Source organism: Sphaeramia orbicularis, chromosome 18, assembly GCF_902148855.1.
Source record: "Sphaeramia orbicularis chromosome 18, fSphaOr1.1, whole genome shotgun sequence".
NCBI classification, from domain to species: Eukaryota; Metazoa; Chordata; class Actinopteri; order Kurtiformes; family Apogonidae; genus Sphaeramia; species Sphaeramia orbicularis.
Window position 1 is genome coordinate 24,462,004 of NC_043974.1, and position 14,801 is coordinate 24,476,804.

Below are 14,801 nucleotides of genomic sequence, written 5' to 3' on the forward strand. Positions count from 1 at the left end.
GTGTAAAGTGGCCTCTAAAGGCATAGTAAATGCATGTTACCTTGGGATTTACAGGTTACTAAATTGAATGCATAACATTTTTTGATTGATTTCACTTGGATGAATACCATGAAAACATAAACAATCGTGTTTACTTCTTGCATTCTTTTGCCCATTTCTCTTAACATAATATAATTTTTGCTTGATCTTTTCCTTGTTTGACCTACTTAACGTTATGATGGCCCTGTAAAAATAAAGAAAACTAAAGCCCTAGTGCTAGAATTTATTTTCATTTGCACCTGCTGTAGAGTTTGTGTGTGTAAACAGGGAGTCTTAACAAATTTGATAAGCAGGTCTTTTTCTTTTTTCGAAAGTGAAGTGTATAGAAATACACTTTTAGCTGTGTTAAAGTCAGGTTTTTGCACAACTTTATTTGCCAGAGGCTGTGTGAATTGGTTTGTAAACCTGTCTATGAAACATGACGCTACAGTCCATTTTTCAAGATTAATTTGCATATTGAAGATAAAGTACACCTGATTTCCTTCACCATGAAAGAAGGAAATCTATTGACTCGTGTTTCTCAGTAATGCTTCATTTCCCCCCCTTCTTTTCTCCCTGTTAACCTTTTCTCCTTCTTCCCTTCTTGCCCCTTTATTCTTTGTGACATCTTGTGTCCTCTTCTATTTGTCTGACTGGCTTGCTCCCAGCAGCAGATAATGAGGGACCGGTGGATGAATGTGGGCTATGAGGAGGATGAGCTGAAACCTTACATCGAACCGCAGCCAGACTATAAGGACCCCAGGAGGACAGGTAGGGGCACAAGAACCAACAAAGAAAGATAAATCATTTCTTTTTTTCCCCCCACACACAGGCACACTACACTACAGATGTTCCTTTCCCCCCTAGACTTCAGTATAATTTATCTTAAGCAGAGTAACAGACCTACAGTAAGTTCTTCATTCTAATTATAAACCGGTTTTGCTGTGTGTGCGCAGACATTATGTTGCAGATGGGATTCTCTCAGGAGGAGATCCAGGACTCGCTGGTTAATCAGAAGTACAACGATGTGATGGCTACATACCTACTACTGGACTATAGGAACTCTGAGGTACAATGTTTTTCTACTTAATAAAACTGAATTAGGCCTTTAGTCTTTTAGTTTGATTTTGGTTTACTTTATATTAGTTTTACAGGTGCTTAAGGACTAAAGACTTTGACAATTTGATCAATTTTAGTTTAGTATTATCCAGGTTTAGTTTCAGTTTTTCAGGATTTATAGCCTTTTGTAATGATTTTAGGCAGTATCGGAAGAAAGAAGCTCAGATTAGTGATCATTTGGAAATACATATTTTTCCTCTAACTCAAACATCTTAACTTAAACTTGCATAAAACTGGAGCCTTTTTATATGCCATTTTAGAATTGCTTTAAATAACATTGTGGTTAATTGTGCAGCTTAATTTATAAGGTCCGGTTTTGTGCAGATATGTTTTATCATTACCCCATGAACCATTATCATTTGCTCAAAAGCGGAGCTCAGTAATCAGCAACCAGAGCTAAGTGAGAAGGGAAACTTTGAATGGTTCAAGAACAAAAAGGAAGCAGATCTTACCTGCAGTTAATTTGGATGTAGTTTCTGTTGCATTGTCCATTGTAGTTTTTGGTTTCGTGTGTTGTTGCTTTTATCTTGGTTGATTCAACTTTTTGTGTTTGTTTTAATCCTATTTTATGTTAACCCTTCTATCATAATTCTGTCTCTCATACACTTATTGTACTCACTGTATGGCACTGTTTATGTAAAACCCTAGCATTCCCTCAGCTTATTTTTCACACAAATATCAAACAAATGCGCTCCTGTGAGTTCATATAGTTCCTATCATCTCTGAATTTTACTGCATGTATATATGATCAAAACATTCAGTGTTTTCACAACAGTACCATGTAAAAGCACTATTTTTAGTCCTTAATGTTTGTGTTGCACACAGTCTCTTAGATCTCCTCCTTATGCACATGATTTTCTTTTTTTCCTCAGCTGGATGAAGGTTTTATCAAGCCTCGACCAGGAAGTGATGTAAGCAACATAAACGCTCCCTCCCCGCCTCACAAGGTACAATAAGAACCCAGATTTTATTGCTAACACATAAAGCAGTGTCCCAGCGCCCTTCAGGACTGTTGCAGGTTTATTTGTAAAAGCACTGGTGTTGTAACAGTGGCTGTTAGCGCAGCTCTCCTGCTGGCATACTAATGCCCCCAAGTGTGTTTACATTCCCTGATGCATACAAACCCCACTCTGACCTCTATGTCCGTCTTGCCTCTCTTAAGGTACAGCGCAGTGTGTCATCCAACCAGAAGCCTCAGAACCGCAGAACCACCGACCAGGGTGAGACTGGTGTGTGTCGGAGGGGTGGGGGCACCGACAGGGTGAAGCTGGGGTTGAGATGGTAATGGTGAGATGGAAAGTTGGAAGAAGATGGGGATTAGAATGGGATTGACAAGAGTCCAGGGACGGAAATGCAGAGCTGTACAGTTTTTGATACAGGTTCTTGTTGTTAGACTCATCTGGTTCCAAGGATAATCTACAGTCTAGTCACACCTAGGAACACTTAAGTTAAAAGGACTGAGTGATGCAAACCAAAAAAGCATATCTTTGTACTTTTAGGCCAAATGACAACACACAATGTATTTTCTATGAAGTGGGCTTAATGTGCAGTGAGAATACACAGCTGTGATACATATTAAGCAGAAGTCTTGGTCCACCATTAGGTTTTTTATTTTAGCAACGTAACAATGACAACACAAATGGAATTCTCAGTCTCTGTAATAAGATACAACCAGGATGTATGGGAAGTATGTACAGCATCACAAACAATTGATTCAGGAAAAAGCATGTACAAACCAAAGTGCTAAGTATTTGGTGGGACCCACCCTTTGCTGTCAGTACACATCTGTAACTAAATACCGACTTTAGCCAGTAAAAGCCATTTATGGCTGATTTTTTTTTTTTTTTTTTCCTAGTGTTTTCATACTGCATATATTTCCTGCATATTTCTTGTTGTAACTGAAGAGAAGAAACTGAGAGAAAATATGTATTCTTATTACAGTTGTGACAAAACACAGATTTTGCATCTTGAATAATACAGAGCTTGTCGTTAAATGCTGTCTAAACTTTCCTACTCAGCTAATATGATTTAAAAGAGCCAAATGCCAATTTAAGTACAGTTTTTTTCCATAGAGAATTTTTGTTTTTAGGGGTAATTTTCAGCATTAGTGTTACTAGGCTAACTAGTGTATTATGTCAGTTTATACTAGGTCTTCAACACAGTCATTGTTTGGGTTTGTTAGTTTAGAACCCACAGTATGTAGCATTTCTCAATTAAAATATGTCAAAATGGCTAGACCTGTCGCATATATTTTCCTGACTTGTTTACTTGCATTACATTAAACATTTCTCACAGTATTTAAATCTGGAGAAATAGATAATATAAGGTAACAAATGGTATTACTTGCTGATCCCTTCATATTCCATTTATCAACGTAACTTTTATGTTTAATGTTACTTGTGACTATTTCACTGGGATGAAAGCATAAAATATATCAGTTCATCATGAAACTGTGTTGGCCTGCAATAAGAGGCACACTAGCGTGGTGTACATCAGGGGTCACCAACCCTGGTCCTCATGATCTACTATCCTGCATGTTTTAGATGTATCCCTCTTCCAACACACCTGATTCAAATGAAAAGCCTATCATCAAGCTCTGCAGAAGCCTGATAATGACCGTCAGGTGTGTTGGAAGAGGGAGGGAAACATCTAAAACATGCAGGATAGTAGATCTCAAGGACCAGGGTTGGTGACCCATGGTGTACATCATCAAACCACATTGACATAACTGTTATTGATTTCTCCAGTGTTTCAATTGAAAGAAGAAACCAGATATACAGCCAGATATACAACAGAATTTTGTTTTTATAGACATCTGTAGTTATGTTGTGGAAAAATAAGCAGAGTGGACAGAAGGGAGCAGGATGCTTGGCCAAAAAATTATGTAAGAATGACAGGTGGGCAGGATGTAATGCAGTCAGTACTACAGTGCAGTCGTAGTCAGTCAGACCAATACTCAGGTTAATAAAGATTAAGTGAGTCTTCAGTGGAGAGGAAACAAGGAAACAGAAGACACTCGTCTAGTGACGGCTGTCTGATGCACTTTGTTTTTTTTTTTCCTTAGGCTCCTCCTACTCTAAGAGGGGGGGTCAAGGAGATAACCGCACTGCAGGGGAGGATTCTGGGAGAAAGAGTTCATCGGGCAGCTCCACTACCAAGGTGCCCGCTAGCCCCTTGGTCTCCTCAGACCGCAAGAAGAGTGCCACACCCTCCACCGTGAGACCTAGCACCCACACTGCTGACATGACACACATGTGTGCTACAAGTGATGCAAAGAAACTGCAGCATATCATGATTATATGTCGCTGATATTACTGCATGTACAAACAAGCGCTGTGAGAGAAGAAGTTGTAATGAAATATAAAAATAGTCACTTGATGTACTGAAAAAAAGTAAATCCATCTTGTTGCAGAGATAATGGTTGTAGATTTTTGTCTCTCTTCTTATGTGACATCTACTGACTTGTGTCTTAGGAGTATAAAAAAAACTTTCATTTCAAATAGAAATGTGGAAACAGAAGATTTTAGCATTATGATGTTTTTTTTCTTTAATTTCTTCCTCCTCATGTCACAGGCCTCTTCTTGAGACTGTGCTCGACTTACCTGACTCTCCTTAGTTTCTATGGTCTTATGTGTATTGTGTTAATATATACATTAGTTAAATTTCAGTGTAGGGTCACCCAACATGAACTTACCATAGAGCTCAGATGAAGTGATTACACCACTGGGGAAGATTTTTGTGTGGAATAAAGGATGCAGGAAAGAAGTTATTATTTTTCAATCATATGGCGTTGACATTTATTTTGACAAGCTCCTGAATAGATGGAATGAAAAAAGTTTTGTAATCGTGCTCTGGGGAATTAATTGTAATTATCCTAAAATAAATGAGAAACAAACTCAAGACTTTTCTAAGAAGAATCCCATCAGTCAGTCATAACAGCTTGTTGCCTAATACTGAACCTTCATGTGTTTGTCTTTATCTCATTTTTTATTGTTTCAGTGTCTTCAATTTTGTTTCCTATGTTGTAATTTCTGCAGTCATGTTTTCACTCTGGCCCCCTTAATTTTAAATGGATAACATTTCTTTTACGCCACCTTTTTCTTATTTCAGAATAGCATCCTGTCCACTGGTACTGGTCGTAGTCGGAATTCTCCTCTGACTGAGAGAGCCACGCTGGGTCAGGGGATTCAAAACGGCAAGGACAGGTAAAAACATCGCTAAATTTACATGAGATCACTAAAGAATGATGTTGACAGAGGAAAAGGCAAGTAGACTCATAAATTTGTGCTCTCTCACACACTTCTTTTCATTATTGGCAACCCAAGTAGCTGCTGTGAGGCAGCGCTACTTCCTCACAAACACACACATAATCCAAACACACTCACCGTGGTTTGTGAATGAAGCACTTCCACAGCTGTCTGAGTGAATCCCAGACCTTGGCTGGTACTCTCCAGAGCTCTGCCAGCTGGCTCAGGGAGGCTCGCAGCCTTCCCCCAGGGCGGGGTGTGAGCCCTCCTGGACAAGGAAATCAGGCCCTCCTGAGAATTTAGGCCAAACCTTCAGTAGATTACAGATTACCCATGATGGTCTGATGGAGGCCTGCCAGTCAGCGTAGGCAGGACTCAAAGGACACACACTTTCTCATATGACACACATGTACACGTATACATGCCAGTCTTCAAACTTCTTCTATTCTTTTCCTTTTAACAAAAATAATACATTTAAGGTTTTGTTCTGGGATAAGTGTGACTTTACAAATAACAGGTAAGGATTTAAACAAGCACAAATTCAACTAAAGTCCGATCATTTATTAATAAGGTAATTTTTTTTTTTTTTGAGAGAGAGAGAATTAACTAAATAAAGACATAACCCTTTAGATCTGGCCACAAATCAAACTCCCCTCTTAATCTCAGTTTGCTACTTTTCGTTTGCGTCGTGCACATTGTGATATTCCCTCCCTTTCTCCTTCTGTCATCGTTCCTCAATATAAGACATCCCTTAAAACTCACCTCCTCCTAAACAATTCAAAACAATATGGACAACTTGACGTTAAATGCTTCTGATGTAAACATGCATAGACATACTACATACCCCACTCATGCTTAACCAGCCATATGCTTTTGTGCCTTTTCATAAGCATTAAACATAACCCCACACGTTTGATGCAATTTTCATTGTCATTACTGCTTTATTACTTGTTCATGTGTCTGTCTCAAATGACCTGTTTGTTCCCAACATAGTGGTCTATCAACCCAATCACAACAATGAGGCATCAGGTTGTAAAGTTTTACAAATATCCAATTTTTTTTTCTTCTCCAAATTTAGCACTAAATGGAACAGAGCAGTCATTTGAGACAGCATTGCTTTTATTTATTTTTTGTACTGTGGGTCACTTAGTCTTGGTAGACTCTGCTAACTTAGTGGTTTTCATCAGCTTTGACTTTAAAGGTTTTTAATTTGATCATCATTAATGCTCTGAAGTTTGGGCTTTTGTTTTTGTGTGAACCCCCTCCCCTTCCCAAATTTCTTTATTCTCTTTTCTTTCCATTTCTGTTCTTACTTTATCCTCTTGTCCCTCTGGATGGACACTGATATTTTCTTGGCACCTCCTTTCATTTCTTTTCTGACTTTTTTCCACTTCTTGTCTTTATATTATTCTTTCTTTTCTTTCCTGTCTCTCTAAGGAGATTAGGAAGACTTGTGATGGAATTTTAACTCTTAGTGGCTCTATATGCTCCCTGTACCCGCCTCTTAATAGGCTTACACCTACACAAAAATATCTACACACACACAAGCTTAAACATACATGTCACACATGCTAAACTCTTGCCACATACTGGGTCGTCCAGTGAATGCTGTTATTTTTCCATCACAAGCTCCTAATCCCTGTCAGAAAGAGTATATGTGTTTCTCTCGGCTATGTGTTTGTTTTTTGTGTAATTAGCAGCTGTTTGGTTGACCTCTATAAATGTCCCTGTCTCTCCCTGTCATTGCTCATTCCTCTGCTCTCCCTCTCTCTCTCTCTCTCTCTCTCTCTCTCTCTCTCTCTCCCCTCAGCTATCTCTCTCCCTTTCTGTACCACTCTCCCCTGTCTCTTACTGTGTTTGTTTCTGCGTGTGGATAAAGTCAAGTTTGAGCTGTCAGCACTGTGTAGGGCTTTGTAGCCCTTAGCAACCTTGCTAATTAACAGAAGGTTCAGGAAATACCCAGTCTTGTTTTGCTAAAGTAATTCAATAAAAATTCTCTTTGTTCCTGTAGAGTTTAGATGGTGTACAGTGGAAAATAACAGGAAGCTATCAAGAGGAAAAAGTCAAGCACTTGACAAGCAGCTAAATTTACAACATGGGCAAGCAGGGCATTTCAGGTGTTACCAAAGTCATCCCATATCAGGACAGTTAAAACAGCTTTCAAATCAAGCATCTACTTGTTTACACTCAGAGGATCTGCTGCTTCTTACTTATACATTCTAGCCCAAATAAGAGTTGAAGTGTGTATTTTGTCCCACAGGACTCATAAATCTTACATTAACAGAAACAGACTTGACTCAAATGTTTGGGTAGGTGATCTCGGAGCTTCCTTAAACAGCATTTCACACAAGCTGAGGAATCAGCTTGAGCGATTACTGTCCCAATTAAAACTATTGTAACACCCAAGGGGAATTTGAAGTATGCAGCCTGAGTTTTTACTTTACATAGCTCTGAAGCAGGTTTGAATTTAACAGTAGTCAGTTACATAGATTGATTATGAGTGAAACGCCAGAGCATCACGTGTATTTATGTAGTGATTTTATGAGTTTGGTTCCTTAGGACAATTCTGTAATGTCAGTAGCCTGTCTGCATCTGTGTGATTTTTGAGTGTTTTTGCTTTACTGGCTCTTACTTTGTCTGTAGTGAGTGTGATAAAGTTGGTCTTTTGTGCTCTGTCACATAGATTTCACATCTAAAGATAAAGGAACAGAAATTCCATCTGTGATTTGTATTCTGTGATTCTTCTTGTTAAAGGAAGATGAAATGACAATAACAGCAAAAAGACCAACTTTTGCTGTGTTATCTATTTTCATGTCTTTGTCTCTTGCTATGATCTCCCTTTGGTCTTTCTTTCCTCTGCGCTTTTCTCTCCCCCACCCCTCCCCCATTACTGTGTTTGATAAGTGCTGCTTCTAACCATGCTCCACCTCACCTCCCTGCCCACCTACACACAAACCCCGCCCGGAATGTTTGTATGTGTGCCTGTCATGTGTGTGATTGTATGTATCTGTCACTCATTTGTGGGTGTGTCTGCATATTGTATGTGTGTATGTGTCGGGCGGGGCCCTCCTCCTCCTCTCCCCCCCCTCCCTCCCAGCCTAAACACTCCGGGCTCCCGTGCCTCCACTGCCTCAGCCGCTGCCGTCCTCTCCTCCTCCTCTTCCTCGCGTCCCCGTCACCACAAGTCCCTGTCCTCCTCCAATCATCCATGCCCCTCTGACCTGCACGCACCACGGCCCAGGCAAGTCTCACTCACTCAACTCTGTCACACACAGACAGACACGTGCTCACATCTCCCACAGCTCCCTTCCACACACTTGACACAGATCATCATCACCTCCACAAGAACAAGATGAACAAAGAGGAAAAAGAAGAGGATAAAATAATTTGTTGGCTCTGCATCTCTCACTACTGCTACATTAAAGGGAAAAGCACCAGCTTTGGACAAAAACAGCTCTGCCTCTTTTCCACAGTGACTAAATCTGGCACACATCGGATAAGTGGTGGCCAATATTTTTCACCCGAAATTGTAAAACTGAGCAAAGAGGTGGATTTCTTTTTCCCCAAAGAGTTGGTGTATTAGTTAAAAAATGCTGCTCTGCTTTTGCATTAACTCATAAACACATGAAATTGAATAAGAGATATATCTACGATCCAGTGAATTCTTAATTGTAATCTTTTTTTTTTACAATGTGACACATTCTTTATCTGTTTTGTTAAGTTTTCTTCTTTTTGCCAAGTTGTATTTATAGTAACACATGAAGGTGAAATCTACTATAAAATCCAAAGTACATTTATTGCTGACTATATTCGTCCTCATGCCAAGCCAGAACCAGAAAGCAGTCAGTTGTCAGTGTAGAAGCAAAGGTGACAATCTGAGGACCAATTTACAGATTTCATGAGAAAACAGGAGTGTGTACCTGTACGTATTTACCACTTTAACATCACCATAGTGAGACGTCCAGTATTTTTCACACACTTCACCAGTTACTTAGCAACAGCAACGAAGTAGACTGTGAAGCTCAGAAAGCTGCACTGACTAAACTCGGCATGAAACGTTAACATACCTTGTCTTTGACCAGTCAGTCAGCTTCAAACCTTCCAAATATCCAGTAGACCAAAGCTGAACAGCCAGAGCTTCAGAACAAGATGAGCAGGTTTTTCTCCAAACTGCATCTCTGACAAACCAGAGGTGCTTCTACTCGTTTTGTTTCCTGGCAGGAAAGGAAAACAGTTGCCAAAGAGATTTTTTTATGGACCAAAAGGGACAGGAGAGTCATTAACGAGTAAAATGTGCAATCCAGTCCTTTGCATTTGCTTGGTCATTGTACTGTTCCATTACAAGGTGTTTTATTTCTGCCTTTAAAGTAGAAGCAGTGAAATGAGTAGAAATAACTTCAACAAATGGACAGTTCCTCAAGATTTCTAGAGATTGTCAAAACAACTGTTTGAAGTTTGTTTGTTTTTTTAATGATAAACAACACAATAGCTGATTTACACACCATGCTTCATGCAGAAGTTGTATTTGAGTGACTAAATTCACAACATAAGATGCAGTAGTGATATATCATATATGGTCAAAAGTCTTGAATTAGAAGTTATTGCATTGAAGTTTGCTTTCATCTCTCCTCAAATTTAACACTTAATTCCAATCATCTGTAATCACTTAAACAGTTGTGCTGATTATTGCCTCCCTGAGCCTCATGAACTCTGCACAGTAGAGCACAGCAAAATGTTTATTATGTGGTGTAAAAACATAGATACTCTGGGGAGAACTGGACAAAATACAGATTTGTGTTGATGCATGTTTCTTTGTCTAACTTCTCATTTGTTGCATGCTCAGTATTAATGTTGTAGTACTCTCCACCGTCGTTTTTTTCTGATGTGTTCTTTATTGATAATGGATTTTCCCTGGCTGGAACAAAGCAGTGTCTTCCATGTAACTTAATTAGTCTCTTTTACTGCATTAGTGAGTCTCCATTCTTAAACTGAAGCAGGCCTGGGAAAACCCCATCTCTTTCATGAACTGCTAACTGTACTGCCACATGTCCAGTTACAGGAGAAACGGGTTAATGTAACACTCTGACTGAAGTGTGTTTTTGGTCATCTGTGTGCTCACTGTGTGCATTTGGTGTATGTCTGCCTGGTTTGAGTGTTACTTTGTTGCCTCGCTTCCCCTGCTTGCATAAGACAGTGTCTGTTTCAAGGGCTACTTTGATATTTGAGTTTTAGTCTTCTGTTTTACACCTTTTTTCATGAATTGTATGGTGGAACCCAGTTACCCTCATACATAGACAGACATATATAGACAGAAACTGAAAAATGTAGCAGAGAAAATGTCAACGTGGCCCTCTGGCTCTATGTGGTTTTGTCTGCTCTATGTTGAAGTCTTGTTCTGTTGCATGCGTCGTTCAGCAGTGAGCTTGGGCTGTTCAGAACCTGGTTGGGAACGCTGGAGAGAAGGTACCACTCCAACACATAGACTGTACCCTGAGTGAGGAATAGGCATCTTTTCTCAGAACAAGTCCCATCTATTCCTGTTTCATCCAGCCTATACGACCTGTCCCTAAATCCCCATCTGAAAAACTTTAAAATCCTATTCTCATAAATTTATATGACTGCAGACCATAGCGGTATTTGAATGAACTAGAGGTGAAGTTTACATTATGGAAATCATGAACGCTCAGCATGAAAATGACCCAGCTGCAGAATGAAGCCGCATTAACCTGCATCCACCTCATGCGATGCCTGTTTAAGATGCTCCTGGTCCTGCCATTTTCTTAAACAGCCAGTGGGAATGCTTTACCTTGTTGAATTAATTAGCAAAACTATCCCCCTCTTCGTCTTTTATAATCCTTTCTGATGGACAGTCATTTTCATAACTCGGTACGTCACACTTGTCCCCACTAATCTGCCTGATCCAGCCTTTCTTTCCTTGCATCTGTATTCAGAGAAGAGGTGCATGTTTGCGTGTCTATTTATTATGTGTCAGTGACTTGTTTATTTTTTTTTTCCAATTCTGCGCCCATTTGACAACAGTTTTTGACAGCTACAGCCTTCATTAGCAGATGCACTACATCGGCTGTTTGCACCTTCAAGAACTTGCAGCAAGTCTTGTATGTTACAGCAGTAATGTATAATAATTTGATATGTAGCAGTGCAGATGAAGATTTCACTGCTCTGCCCTCCTGCTAAAAACATAGATGTCCCTCCTTAGAGCCAGACTGAGCTTTTTAATTAAAAGACCATTAACTTAGACATAGTAAGTGTTGGAAATGTACTTTATTGATGGATGTCGGCTGTTATGAAATGGAATAAAAGTATTTGCAGTAGTCTATTCAGAGATCTCTAGATATAAATGGATCATTCTAATGTAATGAATGAACAACAGTTGTTACTTTCAGGTGATTATACATTATTAAGAGTACAATTAATCATATTCAATTTGTCAAATTTACATAGCTCTAAATCTTAGACAGTGGGCGTTTTAGGAAGTAGGGTGCATTATAAAGTTATTGTTACTCCTGTGAAGTTGCATTAATTTCATTCTTGCCTTTGAATGTGTTTTAGGGAAAAAAGTGGTAGCAAAAGTATAGCAAAGGAACAGAAATGGGACTTTTACCAAGTCTTGCAAACTCTGAAGGCCAGTGTAGAATAACTACTTCTAGAAATAATAATTTAAAACTTTTTTGTTTTTTTGTTTTTTTCTTTTAATAAGATTAAGCGTAAGTTCATGCACTCTTCTGACTTGAGATCATATGTGAACTCAACCGATGTGAAACCTTGTATGTCTTGTGCAAGAAAACACTTAAATGAGGAACTTTGGGTATAAATGCATTAGAGACATGGGAAGTTAGAAAAACATAAAACCATCATAAAAGCCACAGTAACCACCTTCCATCTCTGAGCATTGTTGTGTATTCACATGAGAAGCATCAGTCTGTCATATGTTTTTGCTGGCATGACTGTGAAATGGGTCGTAAACCACATACATAAGTCTCAAAAACATGTAAATTTTTAGAAACTAATGATATGATTTGGTAGTGGAAAAAAAATAAAAATAGGAAAAAAATGTAAATGATGCATTGAAGTGGAACTATTAATGAGATGTAAATCTGATACAAGCCTCATCCTATTACAGACAATGGAGCCAAAGTAGGTACTACTTATACTTGGGTGATGCATTGAACACTACTGTGTTCTGCTACTGTTGCACACTAATTGGCAGCCTTCTCTATTTTCATACATGACCTTTGATCTTAGTGATTTATTGTCTCTTGAATTGCAGTACCATTGCAGCTTGTGTTTTTATTTCTATATTTGTCTGCCTTCCTGTGTGCGCTTCGCTCTTTGTGTTGTCTTGTGTTTGTCGTCTGCTGCAGGTGTGCTTTGTGCCACACACTAGCACTGAAGATGCTTACAAAGCTAACAAGAGCCTTTAGGTCAATGCTTAGCTGTAGTGCACGAGTGTTTTTGTGACTTTGTCTGTGTGTGAGAGAAGTGGAGGTTTTCCATGCTTTGTCCCCACGGCCGAGGCTAAGAAGATTAAATGTGCCTATCTAAGAGTGTGTTTGTACCTGATGTGGCCTTAAATATTGACTTGGCCGACTTTAGGGATTAGATGAAACATCAGTGCAGGCAGCTGTTGAACAGACATAGATACTTGTATGACCTTACACTGAGGTAAGCAGCAAACAGGAAATCATTTCTTCTGTTCTTGTTTTTCTAACTGTATATACCTCTCCCACTCCCATCCCCTACTCCAATCCTTTTTTTTCTTAATATATGTTTCTTTCCTTCTACATCACCTGGTCCACTCCTCTCCCTCCATCTACATTCTCTTGCCATTTTCTCTTTCATTCCTCCTCTTCTTTTGCCACCTGTACCGTCTGGATTTTTCTGATTTGCACCTCCTCTTCTTTGCCTTCTCTCAATCACACACTCCAACCTCTTTCACACCTCTTTCCTCTACTTCATCACATGTCTGCATCTTTGTGAACTTGTCCTCACCATCCCTCCCGCCATTTCCCGCTTCTCTTCCCATCCTCCTGTAGCGCTCCACCTCAGCGGGCGCCCGGTGCCTCCCCATCTGCCCACAACATCAGCAGCGCTGCCGTGACAGACCGCAACAACTTCTCCAGAGGAGTGGGCATACGCAGCACGTTCCATGCAGGCCAGCAGAGGGGCGCCCGGGACCAGCAGGGCTCCGCCTACCCCGGTGGGCCTGCCTCTCCATCACTGTCACATGGTAATAGCCAGGCCCGGAGGACACATGGCGCCACTGGGATTTTCAGCAAGTTCACCTCAAAATTTGTACGCAGGTGAGTGGTCTTAGAGGCTGAAGTGTGGGAAGAGTGACACATGAATTACTGGAGAATTTGAGTACTTTCAGTGTTTGAAGGGATATAGGGAAATGAGATGAATAGGCTAACAGGAGCACATCAAGCTACTCTTAGGGTATTTTCACACCTATAGCTTCACTCTGGATTGAATTACCTGATGTGCATGTAAATTCTTAGCATTTTCTCCTTGGTTTAGTTCCTTTTCACACTGTAACTTCGAAGCAATCACTATAAACCACATGAGAATGTTGACTCTGCCTCATGCTCAGATTATTTGGCACTACAGCAGGAAAGTAAGTACAGGAATTAGGTCCCAGGTTCTTAGTTTGGCAGCTAGTGGCTACTACTTCTATGCAAGTAAGACAGTGTATATGTTATACTGCATTCCAGTAGCAGCACATGTAGCTAAAGGTGCCATTCAGCTCAAATTTAAGAATCTTACCAAGTCAGATTATATTCCCAACACAAACTGCTCCAGAGTTATAGACGACTACTTCTAAGCGGTCTTGGGTTTTTCGGCCCGTACTATTTACACAGGACCAAAAGAACCATACCAAAAGGGAACACAAACTTGGCTTTGATTCAGATGGAATAAAGACTGCTAGTGGGAAAACAACTATATTCTCAATGAGCATTTTACCCAAATTTCACACCGCAAACTCAAAGCCGTCAAGATACCAACTGTTCTATTTATTATCCAATTACTTTGTAGCCCAGGCTCAGTGCAGCGCTTTTCCTGACTACTGAGGTTTCAGCTGAAAAGAGAAAATGACTAGGTTTACTTTGCAAGTCATCTCATGTGCATATTTCTCCTTAGGAAAGACGTAGTGTGTCCGTGTCATCACTGAGTATTTCTTCAGGCCTCATCTCATCCCTATCACTAAACTGTAGCTGATCTCTAACTCGGTGTAGTGCAGAGAATGGGAGAGGAAGGGAACAGCTGTGTCGTCTATAATTTTCTCGGGAGCAGTGGTGATTGAGGAGTAATTTTGGTTTTGGTTCCACATCAGGCCTAGTTTTCATTTCCCCCCTCTAGTGCAGGTTGGAGCAGTAAAACTACTCTCATGGGTACCTG

General features: G+C 39.9%; 1 protein-coding gene across 12 annotated transcripts in view; it reads left to right on the plus strand.

Annotated features, from left to right (window-relative positions):
• Positions 1–14,801, plus strand: part of mark2b (MAP/microtubule affinity-regulating kinase 2b) — a 56,264-nt gene that overhangs the window by 30,089 nt on the left and 11,374 nt on the right. For 7 of the 12 annotated variants that reach the window (XM_030161742.1, XM_030161745.1, XM_030161749.1 and 4 more), the window contains exons 10-17: positions 687–789; positions 975–1,087; positions 2,010–2,084; positions 2,300–2,357; positions 4,202–4,353; positions 5,248–5,342; positions 8,482–8,625; positions 13,439–13,705. In XM_030161742.1, the coding sequence (XP_030017602.1) occupies positions 687–789; positions 975–1,087; positions 2,010–2,084; positions 2,300–2,357; positions 4,202–4,353; positions 5,248–5,342; positions 8,482–8,625; positions 13,439–13,705 (1,007 nt within the window). The remainder of the gene's footprint in view (positions 1–686; positions 790–974; positions 1,088–2,009; positions 2,085–2,299; positions 2,358–4,201; positions 4,354–5,247; positions 5,343–8,481; positions 8,626–13,438; positions 13,706–14,801) is intronic. The other 5 variants (XM_030161743.1, XM_030161754.1, XM_030161748.1 and 2 more) reach the window with 4 other exon arrangements.